Here is a 17738-nt window from a genome sequence, read left to right as displayed (position 1 = left end):
ACACCACACAACTGCATCAAGCTTTAAATAGTCAGCAAAAGTAATAAAGGAACATCGCTGAAATTACATTGTCTTAAATCCAAACTAGCTAATTTTTGCATCATTAGAACACGTGTAACCTTTAGTGACAAACTGAGAAAGAGAAGCTATTGCTTGACTGTGTCATAATAAGTGGTTTATTCCACATTCCTCGTAATTTTGTGGTGTTATGAGAAAAGACCGCACAATCTTTATTTAATCCTTGTAAAAAGGAGAAGTTTTTTGCCTCATTTGAGAAACTTTGTTTTTAATGACCTCCTCCAGTTTTGCACTGTGCCATGTTGCCTCAGAAATGCTGATGTTTACTTGTGTCAGGGTGGTGATGCAATGTAATTTTGTTCACACTCCAACATTGGTGTTTCCTTGATCCAAATAGGTTGCCCTCGTTCAAGGCTTTGCTCGGTTGCCTTAGGCCAGGAAGAGATACCACCACTTATTTGTAAAATCTGAGCATTTTAGCAAAAAATGTAGATATATTCCAGCTGTTAGAGTACGGTAAAAATAGTAGGTCACTTCCTAATAATAAATAAATAAAAAGAATAAAATATACATTACTTTACAAACAACCTTATTCCCTAAGAACTCTGTCTTTGATCCTGCCTGGGACTAGACTGCTAGTTAACATCCCTCCTTCCGGAGTGGCTTTCCAGTCTTTCAGGAGCTGAGATTTGTGTGCAAGACCCCAGTTGCTAGCTGCTGGAATTATTTACCCAGTGGAGATCAGAGATATACTTGCTGACAGCCACTAACACCCTTTTAGCACAGAAAAAAACCCCCCAACATTTTATCTTTGCTTGTCTGCCTAACAAAGTCCAAATTGGTGATACTCTGAGTGACCCATCTGAAACAAAAAGAACTAATTTACATATTATCTAATCTTGACATTTTGTAAATATTTAAGCAGATTTTTTGAAAGGGTGTTTTCACATCAGTTACTTGTATTTCATGTGGATCTGCACTTCCTTAGATCTTTCTTCTCGCTGCTGGCATCTTTTTTCCAGCCTCTTTTTTTGTACCTCAGTAGAAACAATAGATATTTTCAGATATTCCAGTGGTGAAGAAAGGCCTTTTGTGGTAAAACAATGGATTATTGCAGTATCTTATTGAACTGAGCAGGTAGGCTCAGAAACTAATAATGCAAAAAGATGCCAGCTTCCTCCATTCTTAAGTGGAGAAATAAATCCTTCTTAAAATATTACTCATCTACTTGACTACACCATACAAAATTCCTGTCAGATCTGTAGCTCTAAATGTGGATGCAGATGACAACAACCCAGGTTTCTTCTTCAGACAAAGGAGGTTTTATCTGGCTTTTAGGTGAGACCAGAGGGGCGGCTTCCTGAGCAATTTGGATCACAATTTAAGCTTCCTCTGAGTCCAGCTTACTTCAGACCCAACATAAGATGTGTAACTGATTTGAACATAAAGGATTTGCAACTCCATGTTAATTACATCAACTGCAAGCAAACTGTGAGGAGCTCTCTAAAACACTCTGAGCCTGGTGTTACTAGAGGAGGTTTTGACCATTGTGTGTTGAGACACAAATACATCTCAGTCTACTTTCAGTGCTATAGGCTGAGCTTCCCTGTTCTAAGACACACACCCAAGTGGCAATGTTTGCCATTTAAGCCCATAATCTTAAATTTTGGATGCCAATACTAGGCTAATGTTGCACTTACTATTTATACTCAGTTCTGTTAGTTTCCTAGAATTTGATTACTTTCTGAGTGCAAGAATGAAACTGTTTCACAACTATAGCTCTGTGACAACTTTTTCATGTGTACTTCATAAAAATTAATGTAGCTGTGACCAAATCTGCTGAACATGTGAGGTCTGAAAAGCTTGACAACGTTTCTGGTACCAGCATACTTACTTGCTAGGCTGTTTCTTCAGCAGACATTATCTGTGAGTACAAGCATAAGAAGAAAAGTGAATTCCTTATCATTTAAGGTGAATGTAAGACTACTGTGTCAGTCTTGATGTGAGCTATCTTTAGAATGGAAGTGTGAACTCGCATGCTAGCCCCAGTGGAAAGAAATGAAACAGAGTTGCAACTCCCTAGTTTCCTTTGCAGTGTTCCTGAACTTAATTTTTGAAATATCATAAGTTCTGTGCCAAATAAGGTGTACCAAAATGTGAAAGACAAGAATTTAACTTCTTCCGAGGAATAAAATTAGTCATCACAGTATAGTTCTGGTATAGTTCTAAAGAACAAAGTTGTGTTCTGATAGTTACAGGCAATATACTGGATAAGCAATATGCAATAAATACGTTGTTCATGCTTTCCCACAGACTCTTTTTTTTCAAACTTGATACCGGGAAATTTAATAGGAAGAAAGAGTGTATTTGTTAAAAATTTTTAGTGAGGTTACTTTTTCAGAGAGCTTTCTACAGTATTGGGAGTACAGTAGAATTTGAAAAATTAGGTGAGAGATGAAACATGAAAATTTTATTTTTGTTTGATTAATCATTCTTAGTGATTGTGTGGCAGCCTATTAGTGAATGAAACTTACAATTTTTAAACACTTTTCTTGGTTATACTGTCTTTGGAAATTATACCTGCATGTTTTGCTATTGAATACCAAAAATACAATGACACATTTGTGTGGATAGATGCTTTATGCTGTTAATGGCTGAATCCATGTGGAGTCTAGCAAGGAATCAATAATGAACTTGTGTTGTGTATATAGTTGTCTTCAAAGAAGGGAAGGGCATGTGAAGGTATATACAAAATACAGAATAGGCTTAGAAGCCTTTCAATAGATCTTCTCTGAACCATTTTCTGTACATGCAACATACAGGGAAGTATCAATACAAAAGACAGGCTTTTAAATATATCTTGTGACAGGCATGCACTGATACACATTTACTACCCATTTCTCCAGAAAGCATGTTTGTCCACTGGTGTTTTTTTAAAAGTGTATTTAACATAATCTTTATGACAACTGTCATCTCTAGATTTCAGGTTTTGAGAGGCTTTCTATGCAAAAGTATCATTAAAAGGCCAACCAACCTAATGATGTTATTAATAGGAATGTAAATTCCTAGACACCGAAGGCAAAGGAACCATTTACCTGCATACAGCTGTTGGGAAAAAAACCCCTACTTTTCTATCTCTCTTTTTTTTAGCAAAATGATGTTTACTCTGACTAGGTGTACTGAGGTGCAAACTGCAGTTTTGGGTTTTTCCCAGATAATTCTCTCAGTTTTAAAAGCATTTTTCTTACCTGCTATGAAGAAAGGGACCTGTCTGCCTCTAATGCTTATGTGGTGTTCCCAGCCTACATGGTCTTCTTAGTAGTTATGTCCCATTTCTTGTCTGTAGTTTTGCACCAGTTCAACCAGCCAGTAATGGATATTTTCATGAGAGCAGAGGGGAACAGGAGGAATGAAAATGGTAATGACTGACAGTTCATGTTGCTGTTTGGAAGTATGTCAGGTCTTCTGTAGGTCTTGAAATGCCTGCAGAGTCTGTCGGCTTACTACCAGACTGGGCAATAAATTCATTCTCGTCACTTATAATCCTGTATCTGCTAGAGTGAGATTAAAAATTATCTGTATGTATCTCCAAACCATCAATTTCCAGTAACACATTGATTAGATCTCAGAAATCAACACAGAGCTTTGGTTAGGGAACTTACAAGTAGATTGCAAGGGGAGTGAAAGACATCCTTAGTATGCTGCAGATTTGGATCTCCCTAAATCCAAAGGGAATTTGAAATTCTTAAGCTTATATGAAAAAGAAATTCAACTTTTAAAGGTATACAGCAATATATATACAAACTAAATGTTAATGTATCAATCAGGAAAAGAGGGGATTAGAATGAAAGATATTTTCTTTTATAACAGTTGCACACTGACACTTGAAAAACGTGTAATTCAGTCATAAGACATGATTTTTTTCTCTACAAAAGTAATTATTTGGTATTGCAAATCGAAATAAGTTTGGAAAAAGAATGAAATTTGAAGCTCACATTTTTTGATGATGTGAAAGAAGTTTAATTAGGAATATATAAGTCTGTATTAAAGTCTCTGTGTTTTGCTGAATCCCTGAGCTGAATTACATCCATGAACAGCTGTAAGAATATGAAGAAATTTTAACTGCTGTCTCTTAGTTGCAGAGAGTTAAGGAACAGGTGTGCTTTTATGAGATACTGGTCTGTTTTAATGCATATGCTCCTCTTACAATTCATTTACTGACCAAGCACCTCAAACTTTCTGATAAATTCTGTGAGATACAAAAGGAAAAAGAGTTAAGGAAAAAGTCCTAAGGAAATGCACAGTTCTCCAGAGTCCAAGGAAATTTAAAGGAAGTCTGAATTGATATAGCACAGAATCTACGGGAGGATCTGTTTATGAATATATCTTAATTTGTCCATAAATTGATTAGATTAATTATTCACATCATCCTATTGTATCCAAGATTTTAAGGATATATAATAGCAACAAATTGGAGAATAGATAGGCAATGTGAAAATATTCTCTCAAACCTAATTGAGAAGTGTCTCAAGATAGTATTCAAGGTTATATTACAATATGAAGATTGGGATATGTGTTACTTCACTTAGTTATTATTAACAAACTTCTCTGAATATACTGTGATTTTTTACATGTCCTCAGTCGTAGAACATTATCATTATCGATAGACATTTAGATATACAAGCCAGCCTGTCCCTCCACCTGTTTGCTTCAGAATACTTGGCATTTATTTTGCAACATCATTGAAGTAGTTACAGCTTTGCAGTTGAAAACTATTACAGCAATATCAGTTTTTCATATTCAAGTTAGCTTTAAACCCGGAAGTTTACCTTTTATTTATAACTTCTAGGGCATTACTTTATCCTTATGCTTGGGTTGGGGGAGTTAAATGTGTGGAATACAGCTGTGTAGTATGCAAGGTTGCAAAACTCCGTCATTAGTAATGAAGCTTTTTGCAGTAGTACGTGAAAATAGAAACATCTAGAGCATTGTATTAAAAAAAAAAAGCAACAACCAACCAACAAACAAATATCCCCACCATAAAATGAAACAAAAATATAAGCAAACAAAGCCCCAAAAGCAATACTGAATCCTTTGATTATAAGCAGGAATTTGCCTCTGCTTTCTGAAATATTTTGAGGAGACATTTTTTGTTTCCACAGAAACATTTTACAGCGAGAAGATATTCATATTTGAAATAGTTAGCTGAGGCAATGGGAAATTGGAGACTCTTATGCAGCTTGTATACTTGCATCTTGATCATTTTATGCTGATGATCATGTTCAGCTCGCAATTTACCTAATTGTTTGTTGGTGGTTGTAAGCTAAGTGTATATTAAATGACTGGCTATTTTGTAGAATTAGCCGTACATTCAGAATGGCTATTTTTGATAGGATAGCATATTAATATTGACTGGGAACACAAAGGTTTTATCTTCATTTTCCTTTCATTTCTCCCTCCTCTTCCCTGCCCCCCTCCCACATCCCAAAGGAAATTTGGTTTTAGAGACTGATGAAGATGTTATGTTTTTAAAATGATACCAAACAGCAAGTGAGAAGATAGTTAAGGGGAGAAAAGAACCCTATCAGTTAAACTTATTAGAATTTCACAGCTCTCAGGAGGCTGTAAATTGTAAATTGATACAACCCTGGGATGAGAGAAGAGGTGGGATGAAATCAGATTTCATCTAGATGTATAAAGGCAAAATGGCACTAAAATTTAATGTTAATACTTAAAATACATTCACTAGTGATCCATATGATGGCCAAATATGTTAAACCATACATTTCAGAAAATTTATTACCATATTCCTTGCAATCGATTCAGAGTGATGTAAAGATTTGTCTTGGATGACACCTGCAATTCACACAGACCTTTCCAGTAGTGAATGCAATGCTTTGTCCTGTTTTACAGAAGATGAACACATTGAACTGAACAGCAACTTTATTTAGCTGAAGATGTTGCACATACCCTTTAGCTGTGCTCACTGAGCGTATCGCTCCAGAGCAGTCCCTGCCACCGTTCATGGGTATTGTATTAGACAAAAAACCTGTCTCCGTGTTTTCAAAGCAGCCCAAAGAATGGACATTTGGTACTTTAGAGATTTCTTTGTTTTCATAAGAATAACAGCTTCAGCTGTGTTTCTCTGACGCTATGAAGCTGTCATCCTCAAGGCTAGAACTCTTAAAAGTAGGAGCTAGGATTTACATTGCCACAGTGACAGAATTTGGGATGTAATTAGAAAAAACATTGGAGTTACAGAGTGTGACAATGGGAATGAACTCAGTTTAGTTTTCTGGTTACTCGATCTAGTTTTCTTTCACATGAAGATAATGGCAGCAAAGAGAAAATGAGATGCCAGAAATGAGAGAAAGAGTAGTGCGAAGGTGAAGAATGGGAAGAAATTTATCAGGAAAAAGCAAAAGAGAATGATACACTTGATAAAAAGAAGAAAGAAGTTAGACATGGAGCAAATTACTGTTTTCTTATTTATGTCTGGGAAATGTGTACTAGGTCAGAGGCAACATCTGAAAACCTGTATGTGCAGATAAAAGAAGTCAACTTAGCTGCATTTTTCATAAATAGGTTGAGACTCTGGCTGCACACAGTGACATTTAATTAAGTAAGTAAGCTGAAAGTGATTTTTTTCTATCCTATGTTTTAGTTGCAGTTGAAATATTATTGGGGTTTTTAATTTTGTATACTTATCTGAGTAAGATTCCATCAAGTAAATTAGGAATTTGCCTGCTTGGAAGTCTTTAGCAATATTCTATCTATACAGTAGTTTTTAAGACTATTTTACTGAGTAATTAAAGAACTGAATGGTAACCTAGTCCTGCGGCACATAGTTTTAATTAGAGTTATGTTCACACAGAATAAAGCAAGTAATTGAATAATGGATGTCTCAGCTGAAAATGGGGGGCTGTCACCCTGCTGAGACATAGCTTTTTCTTGTAGGGAGCTAGTTATGATGTTTTTATAGTCTATATAGGACTTCTGACCACATACCAATGATAATTTGTCACATTTCTTAAGGGACTCATGCTAGTGAGAAATGTAATATTTTAAAAATAACATTTTTTATTGATGCCACACTTCTGCATGGGGTTTTTTTGTGACACTGCTGTCTGCTGAATTGACATAGTAGGTGTACCAGGTTTTTACGCATAAAACCAATTGTGTTTTAGCAGATGATTAAGTGCAGATAGCCAACAGATTTTGTACAAGATTCTTATATCCTCTCTCCCATTGATACTTCCCTTCCCACCCCAGGTTAGAAACATAGCCTGGCATGGCATGCTTTCTTTTAGCTCTCTACAGACATTTGCCTGCCAGAATACAAGATAGATTTTATCTTAGTTATCAGACTACAATTATTAAATAATAATGGGAAAAGAGATCTCATCCTATTCATAAAACATAGTGATTTTTTTTTTTAGTACAAAGAATCTGAATTTAAATGTCCACACTTTTTTTTTGTTTGTATACCCTATGTTTTAACTAACAGTAATCAATGTAGTTAGAAGAAAATATGACAGACAAGCTTTTCGATTTCTTTTTTGTGTGTGTGTGTGAGAGAGAGCGAGAGAAGCTGATTGTGCTTCCTGATCAAAAGTAGTACCAGAAGATGCCTGTCTTGAATGAAACAAAGAGCTCGGAGAAATATCTGGTAGTCAGAGGTCTTCCTCTGCCCCTCTCTGGAGGCGTTGCTAAACTGTCAGATCAAAATCCAGCAGACTCTTCAACCAGAAAGCATGCAAGAGATGACCCTATTAATTGTGACTGATAAGCTTTTAAGATATATGATATCTGCCTTTTGTTCTGAATCGCCTCTCTGCAGTTTTGCTTCCTTCCATTCAAGCACCAAACCCCTTCTAGAAAGGCAAATGCCGAACAAACATCCTGGCTGAAATGGTAGATCCCTTTGCTATTAGTGTATCTTCCTTCTTTCCTCTACCCGCTTTCTTTCCTGAAGAAACCCCTTGTTTGCTTTCTTTTGTTTCTTAGCTGTTAGAAAGCCTTTAAAAATGCTTTTACTTCCCTGTCACGGCATTATGCTCTTTGGAGGGAGGACCAGCTGGAGTCATGGCAAAGAGAACTGCTGTCCTGGTAGTTTTATTTTGTATTCACCGTACGATTCACAGAATTGCATTGTTCCTTCCCAGAGGGAAAAGATTGGTCTCTCATGCAAATCACTGGTGCTTTTCTAGGCTTTTGTACCCTTCCCGAAATTGTTGGAAGGGATCCTTCTTTCTGCAGAGCAAGAAGGAGGAATTGCACCAGACAGGCTGGCCCCAGTCATTTTATCCCTTTCCTGTGTCTCTTACAGCTCCTTTTGAGGAGCAGACACCAGGCAGTACCTATACTGTGTTCCCAGGGCTTTTATGGGTCTTGTGCATTTGGTGCGCCAAATTCAGTGACATTGTTTGGCATAACTTGAGACTTGCATTGCTATGAGTACACAGAAACTGGCCTTGTCTGTATGTGAAAGTATCCTTGCTCATTTAAGCTGAATTGATAAACAAGCGTTTTTGCACTGACCTGAGTGGTATGTGAAGTTGGTACCAGTTAAACCAAAGTAGTGTGTGTACGTTATTTCAGCTGGTAATATTTTGTGAGTAGGGGTGTCCACAGACTCAGCTTTCACAGAGCCTTATTAGCGTTCATGGAAGTGCAGCTGTTATGTTCAGGAATGCCTCCAAGCCTTGAAAAGTCTAGCAACAACAAAGAGAATGTGCAGAAATAGAAATTTATTTTTAAAGGAATAAAGTCACAAAGTGAAGTACAAGGAATAAAGCTAGAAACTGTCTGGATACATCTGCACTGTGATTGAAGGTAGCAGGCATTAAACTTCCTGTTACTGCCAGCAAGTTAAGCAGGACAGAAGTTATAATTTAACCTCCATCTCCACAAACATGAGCATATGCGTGCAGAGGATTATTACCACATCTGTTTTATCCACATATTCATCAGTTGTGTTATTTTGGGGGTTTTTTTAGTGTTTAAGCACTGCTTTGAAGCTGTTGTCTTAATTGTTAGCTTGGGCTGAATCTGTGCAGAGATGCCTAAACAGTATGAGCATGCTCAGACGGGAACTGTTAGATTAATGAATAGAAGTATCAACTCTGTGCTGGTGCAGTACATTAATGGCTGTGCCAGTTCAACCAAATACACTACTAACTTTGTCACTGTGTAATGGTATTTACCAAGTCTTAGATGGACTACTAAGAAAGACAAATGTAATCCTTCATTTTTGTTTGACTTAAAATTAAGGTAACTAAATCCTTTTCATAGATTACTTTATTACTATTCTTCACAGGATGTACCAGGAGACTTGAATTCTTCACTGAAATGGAATATACATGTAGGAGGGACATCATATTGAATGCAAACATCATTCATGTAGCTTAATCTCATACTCTGATTTACTGGAATTAATGCAAAAAAGAAATGAAAAAAATGTGCTTATTCCTTCCTTCTTTTTTCGTTACAGAACCTGAAGAAAGTGTTTGTAGAATTTAGCCATCAGGAGCTGTTTGAGTTCTATAACAAGGTCTGTAGATTTTACAATACTATAGTTTCTTTGTAAACACCTTATGCTGCTCAGCAGGAAGTGTTGCCTGTATGAATTAAATCTAATAAAACTAGAAAAAAATGAATCCATCTTAAATTAAGGCTGTTGGATTTGTTTGATCACATAAAGCATTTTCAAAAAGAGCCTGCGCATTCTGATTTGGAATAGACAGGGCTTGGGTTGTTGTAAGCATACCTTGCAGTTAGATCAGGAGGAGTAGCTGATGATTAACAATGGGGATCTCTCTGGAAACAGCATCTTTGTGTTACATCTTCAGTTGAAATGCCAGGCTTGTAATCCAGTCAAAATGAACTCTATTATTTTTTTACCTTGTTATTATGCATTGGAAATTCACAGCAAAACATCTGTGCATGTAAAAGAGGCAGTATTTAGACAACTGTTTCTTTTAAAATTTGAATATTTAAACTGCAGCAATGAATTGTAATAGCTTCATGTAAAAACAAATATTCATGAGTACAGAGTTTTTATATTGCTATGCAAATAGATTTGGTATGCATAGTTGAAGATACTGGAATGTGGTTTTATTTCTGTTTGCATGTTTCTAAACAACATTTTATGAGTGGAGTTTTTTTCCTCTCTTTTTGTTCCTTTAAATAGCTGGAAACTATACAAGCACAGCTGGATTCCCTTACGTGATGTTTTTGAAGACTTATTTCTCCATCACACTCCTGCCACCTCATTATTTTGAATTGAAGATAGATTGCCAAGCTGTGTTTGCTGAAGGATTCAGTGGGTTGCTTCTTGTAAAATTATATGGCTTATCTACTTTTTAGACCAGTACTGTTAGCCAAGAGTCTTTGTTAACAGTGTGAAGATTCTAATGGACTTTCTCTTGTTTGCTGAGCAATTGTGAAAAATGGCTTTACCTGCAGTGGAAAAAAACAAAACAAAACAAAAAACAACAAACCCAAACCAAAACAGAATACTATATGCTTCAGAAATTTAATTTTTTCTTCCATCCTTTTCTATGGGTTACTTAATTCTGGTAGAAATTTGCATACTAGTGAGGGACCAGGAGTAAAATCTATTTTTTAGACATAGAAGAAATATAGAAGCTGTAAGAAAATACACCGCCAATCAAATATCTAAAATCTCTATTCTTTTTAAATGTTATTCACACAGTTGATAATGCTTGCTGCAGATTTGTCAAAATAAATTCAAAATGTAAAAATTAATTGGTTTATTTTGGGCTGTTGTAACATCATTTCATTATTTTTGTTATTTTTCAGTTTGATGGGTTTTTTTCCTTTGAAATAATCAACAGTGTCTCTGATTTCAGGGTTTACTCTTGGCACTGAGAATAAATATGTCTTCTTAGAACTGCATTTACACTAATGAATGTAAGTAGTGTGGTGTATAACTGAGGGGAGAAGTCTCAGAGTAGGTAACAACACTAAATAGTCTGGCAGTCAGATTTCACAAAGCTCTATGTTGATCCTTTCTCATGCTGTTTTTACCACTGTTTTTGCACTGATCAGGAAAAAATGAAGTACAGTGATTAAAGGCCATATTTTCTTCCATTGTTTCACGATGATTCATGAGCAGCATGAGAAGGGTAAAAGTTGTCTTAATTCTTGTTTGTTGCCATTTGTTGACAGGCAACTTCATTGCTGCACCTTGATAATGGGCACAGTATACAGCTCTGGGCTCTGGGCTGATAGAACGTGAGAGGAAGTAAAAAACTTTGGCATTAGGCTTGTCTTTTTTTTTCCTTAAGGGATTCCCCGAACAAGACTTTTTTCTTCCTCGTGCCTATAACAGTGATGGTTGATACCCAGCCAGACAGTTTCCTTTTTAGGTTTGTTTGCTTGTGACAGTAGCTGTAAGTATAACCAAAATGTATGTTTTGAATACATGTGTTTAGGTCCTCCTGTGCCAGATTTTTAGTTTTTTTTGCTTTTGGAGGGTCGTTTTGTGCCTTTTTGTTGCTTTGTTAGGAATTGTGCTGTCACCTCTAGAATACTGTGAGGTTTGCACACATTGTCTAAGCTGAGAGTTAATAGATTTAGAAGGTAAGGTCTTTAACAGCCTATGTGTGAGTAAAGGGCACTGAAGACAAAAAACACACTTACCATGGTTCTTAACTGAAATGCCAAATGGTATTCTACCCCTCTGGTATGGTAACACTATTACCCTGATGGAAAGAAGAAATGAGTTACTGTTGCACTGCAGAATATTACCTGCCGAAATCACATCTTGTCTTAAGCCACTGGCAAATGGACCATATCTTCTGGAGGTACAATGGTCCCACCTACAGACATCACATCCTCAATCTGCCTATTCAACAATAGCTTGCCAGCTCGTTCATCTCATGCTGCATAGACTGGTGTGGGTCTGCAAGTGAGCACATCCCCACCATTCCCTCTGTCTGCAAACATTAGTAGTACTTTGTAGTTAGGACAGTTAGGAAAGTCCCTTTCTTCGTGGCACAAAAGTTATGGCTTCTCTACTGGTCCTGTGGGACAGTATGGCTTGTGCTGGGACACTGCTCTAGAACCTTTTCTCTGAGTTTCCAGAGCTTATGTTCTGGAAGTCAAGTCTGAAGTGAGTTGTAGACTTTAATTTGTGAATACAGGACATCCTAAGCCGTTATATGATGCGAGAGAGCGGTTTAAGTTACATTTGTGAGTATAGGCAGTGACAAATCCAGGAGCAGGACCTGGACTATTTTGGAGTGCAGAAGGCATTGGACAAATCAGCAGGCACATCTGAAAAAAAGAAGTCAAAGACAGAGTAGGAAGAAATAGGGTGCAGGAAAAAGGAAAGAAAGGACAGAGAAATAGATATTCCCAAAAATGGAATTTGGGAGTTGGAAAACTATGAGGAAGAAAGGAGGAACACTGGAAAACATGACAAAAGTATATATACAAGGAAAACGTTAAGCAAAGTGAGAGAAGGATGTTAAAGACTGGAAGAGTGGGAAGAAAACAGGGGAAACAAAGTAAACCAGAGTTAACTATGGAAACTAGCCAGTTGTATAACTACATCTAGTATTTCAAACTAACCCATAAGTGTCAGCCTCGGTGCAAAGTTGGTCAAGATCAAAGCCAAGTGTGGGATAACAAAAAAACCAGATTTTAATACTAGCTTTAGTATAAATATTTGAAAATGATAAAATAATGTTGAAATGAAAGAAAAAGCCTAAAAATGTAAGAATTCTGTAAAAATTATTTAGTGTTTATCCTTGTTTGCAGATGGCTGAAGAGATTTATGATTTCTTTGGCAATGGTTACCTTTTCTTTTTTTACTAGCTATACTGAATTTGTATTGTCAAAAACCTCATGATAAGAAGTACTGTTGTTATCTTGTCAAGGACCACTGAGAAATAAACATTTAGTTTAGAGAGACTTTTCTTTATGTAATGGGAAGCTTTGGAGTTGTACATTATTATGTAGCAAGGACATAACCTGTACCTTGTTAGAGAAGAGCATTGTCACTTAAGTGGTCCTGAATAAGGAGAGAAAATTGACCAACTGTGAAAAGACAGAATTATTTAGGAGTTTTTTGTTACTTCTTGCAGAAAAGAAGGTTTTTATTCTGGTTGCTGCTCTCTCGGCCTCAGTGGACCTAGAGAGGGGAAGTTTACTCTTCTCTTTAGAGAAGCTGTCCCTGCTTAGTTTGTATAAAGTCCTGTTGACCCAGAAGTGTCAGGGAACAAGAGGAAAAACAAGGACTGCCACAGTCTGGATAATGCCTGGGGAAATAGGGATATCTGCCTGCATCAGGGACTAGATCCAGTGCTGTACCTTAGAGGTGGCAGAAAGAAAAACAGGCCCTGGGAGGAAGAAGGCATGTAGCCTATGCAGAACTGAATACAACAAGTTGATGTGGGAGCCTAGACAGGTACATGCACGCTGAAGGTGTTCAAGCTTTGCTTATGTGTTCTGGTAAACATAGTCTGTAGAGTGAGTCTTGTAGGTATTTTGGAGATTTTATTGCAGTAAAGGAAAGGAACACATCCCAGGCTCTTTTCAGTTGAGGGTCGTAGCAAAGTATTGGTCTGTAATATCTCTTGGACATGATCCAGAATTGAAATTATCAAAGCTTCAGATAGTGTTGAAGGAAGATATTTGCAGAGATTTATTGAGCTTTAAAACTGGAAATTGGAATGAGTAAGAATTACTAAATCTTCTTTCAGATCTTTCAGTGCATTTTAAAAACATTTGATTCATCTTTGTTCAGACATTGAAGACAGTATTTTCTGTGACTGTACTTGTCTCAAAGCTATAATGTCAAAATCTGCCTTAAATGGACTATTGGCAAAGGAAGGAAATCTTTTGGTTTGAGTATAACAAACATCAGTATTGTTTTGACATGAAGACTTGGAGTTCTGGGGCTAAGTGTAAGCCAGTGTGAGAACTGCCTCTAAAATACCAAATTACTGCTGAGGAGCAAACATTTGTACATCTCTGAGCAAAACCAACACTAATAGCACATTAATACTGGTTGAGTACAAATGCATTATATTATCTTTTCTCAGTTCAGATTTAGACATGTAATTCCTGTTTCTCAACCAAGTATGAAATGTCTGTAAGTTTTTGCATTCCATTTTTGTTGAAATATAATATATAGTTAGATAGACAAATATAACTTTGCTGTCTCAAATTTTGACTAACTTCTAAACCTGTTTTGGGTCTCCAGAGGAGACTTTCAAATTCTCCTTTAATTCTTGGATTTACTGACACATCAGTTTTGAGTAAAGACCTCTGGCTTACTTTCCTACAGTCTGATTTTAAGGACTCTGAAATCTTGTTCTTTCAAAGTATAAAGAATTTACTGACACGCTAATTCTTACGTTGGTCAAAGGAAGAAAAGTGGTTATTGTTATAACCTCCCCTTTACACCTGTTCATCTCATGTTCTCTGATTTACAACAGCATCAGTAACATTTCATTGTTTGGCTGTATTGGCATATCATATCTTCAAAGATTAGGAATTCACTCACATTATGGTAAAATAATGACAGAGCTTAATAATGCCTACTGACCAGTGAATAAGTCACCATTTTGTGACCCTTTTATAGCTTATTTGACTGATGAAAATGAACTGTGTTTTGAGCCACTGTGTAAGTTCCTTTTCTATGGAGCAGATAAACTGGCCGTCTGAGTGATTTTGTGTAGGTGGATGAACCACAGTGCTGCTGTCTGATGTGCTGTTGATGGTTTCTCAGTAAGATAAACTAATAAGATGCTTTTATCTGCAACGCTCACATAAATTGATTTCTAATTTTCATAGTAATTAATCAGTTTTGTTGGACCTTCCCTTGGCCTTCATAATTGTGTTGATCAGACCAAATTATATGCTGTGATTTTAACTAAAATGAAGTGTTTGGATGTTCCCTTCATTCCTTCATTATTTTGTTTCTCAAGAGATAAAAAGAGTTAAAAAAATATTGGTCTCTTACAAATCAGATGCTGTTCAGCTGTGTTCAGCTATGTATCAGGAAGCACTTGTCCCTCTCACTGACAAGATTAGTTCCTTCTCTGTTGAGGTTAAAATATCTTTCATGATTATCCCAGGTTTTCTCTAATTATTGAAATCATAGGAAGGCAGTTCAGAGACCTACACATCTTGGAAGTGTAACTGTCTTGACCAGCTGTTCTGACAAGATGATCACCTTTTTAGGGCACTTTTAACTTTTTGTCTTGACTGTCAAACGTTAATTGTCCCTCTGTGATAATGTAAAGCATACATTCAATAAAATGTGGACGAATGTAGTATCTGTCTCTGAAATGGCTGTGCAGATCCACAGAGTCCAGCTGGCCTCTTCTGTAGCGTTAAAAACTAGCTAGGGGATTGTACACACTGGAGCAGCAGATTTTTTGGGAATAAACCCTCTGTCCCTCAGGACAAATGAAGGGAGGAAGAAGCAGCACTCCTTGGTCAGTGCTAACAAGATTCCTCGCATCTGCACTGTTTTGGAAGGTTCATACCGTGAGGGTTAATGTGAAGAGCTCTGCCTACAGGTGATCTGACTTCGTTTGTTTTCGTTCCCCTTCATAGTTTCAACAGTAGGGCAGCTTTACTAAATTGTGTTTCCTGGACAGCATGAGAATGCTGCACTTTTTCCATCACGCTTTTGTTTGTTTTTCTGCTTCCAGAATGTTAAGCTATGCTACTTTGTGTATCTCCTGTTCCATGAGCTCCTCCTGTTGAGCACTGGGTAGGGTATGAGACAATTTGAACCTCAGACTGCCAGTTAGCTGAACTCTACCTCTTTCCTGAAAAACAGTACTTCAGAAAAAGATCAGAAATGCTGACTGCATTGAAAAAATGTAGCCCAGACTAAGTGTTGTTAGTTTAGCTCTTCACTCTGGAAGGAGTGAGAATATTCATGTCAAGCGGTGCTTCTGCTTAGATCTCCTTCATGTAAGGAATGAGATCCTGCCACTTCTAGCTCATTCACAGCCCTGAGAGAGGCATCACAGAACAAAAAGGGACCTTTCTTCTCTCCTGCTTCATCTCTGCTCCCAAGAGGACCCCTTCTCCTCTCTTAGGCCAGCGGTCAGTACAGTTCTAGGTAGGGTAAAGCTTTTGTTGAGGTTTTTTCAAACCCCAGGTTTGAAACTCACTTTGAGAAAGGGCCAGAAGAGATCTATATGAGAAGAGAAGTAATACAAGACCAACCTTTCAGGACATTCCCTTTCACTGGAATTATTAACTATTTGGCCATTTCTGTAGTAAACTCTGAATTCAACCTATGAATGATACAGTATCTTCTTCACAGCCAAACTGCCTACATGAATAAAATTATCACTGGTTCCCCACATCGTTCTTACGGATTGCAGCAAGCTAAAATATCCTTAGAATGTGATTTAGGCAACAGAAGTGAAGTACATCAGATAAATGTAGAGAAAACCAAACCTATAAGTGTGAGCTGATACCTTTGGAGCTGTGCTCACTCACTGTCTCTGACAGGGTGAATGGCAGCGGTCCCAGTTTCTCTGATAATCTGATGCTAAAATATAATGTTAAAAAAAACCTAATAAAAAAAGTTATAAACAGCCAGAAAAGAAACAAATAAGCAGAGTCTCCTTTAAACAAGAGAGCATGGCGTGTCACTGAGGATGCGTCCAGTATGGAGTTTTCTCAGTTCTTACTTGGGCAGCACAGACTGTGTGCAGTTATTGTCGCAACACCCTGTAGGTGACTTGGAGTCCTTTTAATGTCCTTCTGCAACTGGACTGCATCTCCACATACTCGTAGGTGTCACTCCTGCACCTACCCATCTAAAATCTGTTTGGTAGCTTACTGATTGATACCTTTGTGTCTGTAGTCCGAAGAAGGAGTGCCTTGAAGCCCTTCCGTATGTCAGGACAGAGGATACAAGGTCCTGAATGACCTCAAGCACTACTGGGCAGTGCTGCTCTTACCTGCCACAGCAAGCAGCACCTAAATTGGAAGACAAAGCACCTCAGGTAATTTAAGTGTCTTTCTGGCTGAACAGGGTGTATTTGTTAGGGTTGACAGACCAGGTTTTGCATTGGTGAGTGTCTCTTTCTCAGCAGTAAAGTTGGTAAGTTTGGAGGTCCATCTTCTGTCTGGGAACAGAGAAGTTTTAAATTAATATTTAGTTGAAATACTCAATATGAAAGAGAAGCCAAAGGTGGAGCTTACTTTGGTGCCTGGAGCAAAGGTCATGATTTAACTACTATGTTAGATGAATAAAATCTACCCCTGAGTTCCTTCCAGGCAGGCCTGGATATGAATGTGTAAAAGTATCTGAGCAAGAGGTCGTATCCCTGTGGTATAATGATTCCAACATGTTGGAAGAAAGGAAATCTCCTATTAATCAACCTTATTCCAGGGTGCAGGGTCACAAAGCATGAACTTGGAACCTCATTCTGCATTTCATAGCCTTGCCTAAATCAAACCCAGGCTGCAGACATGACTGCACTTTTTGTTTGCCAGAGTAGCCCCTTTGTCATAACTATCTTCAGTCAAGTGACTTCAGTGATTTCAAATCAGATAGAGCCTTTAACTGCCATGTTAGCCCACTTCTGCATCCAAAGTATTAGTTCCTCCCTTGAAAATCCAGCCTTTGAGAGCTCTGTCAGCCTCCATATAAAGCAACCATATCTCATATTAAGAGATACAAGGGATCTTCATATCACTTGTATGAAGAT

General features: G+C 37.3%; 1 protein-coding gene across 2 annotated transcripts in view; it reads left to right on the top strand.

Moving 5' to 3' along the window:
• Positions 1–12956, top strand: part of COMMD10 (COMM domain containing 10) — a 100578-nt gene extending 87622 nt beyond the window's left edge. For both annotated transcript variants that reach the window (XM_051789485.1, XM_051789484.1), the window contains 2 exons: positions 9512–9571; positions 10211–12956. In XM_051789485.1, the coding sequence (XP_051645445.1) occupies positions 9512–9571; positions 10211–10249 (99 nt within the window). In that variant the 3' untranslated portion in view covers positions 10250–12956. The remainder of the gene's footprint in view (positions 1–9511; positions 9572–10210) is intronic.
• The last annotated feature ends 4782 nt before the right edge of the window (positions 12957–17738 follow it).

The sequence above is a fragment of the Manacus candei genome, unplaced genomic scaffold (genome assembly GCF_025592945.1).
Source record: "Manacus candei isolate 608988 ecotype Guabito, Panama unplaced genomic scaffold, ASM2559294v1 h1tg000027l, whole genome shotgun sequence".
Taxonomy (NCBI): domain Eukaryota; kingdom Metazoa; phylum Chordata; class Aves; order Passeriformes; family Pipridae; genus Manacus; species Manacus candei.
This window is presented reverse-complemented; position numbering and strand designations above follow the sequence as displayed.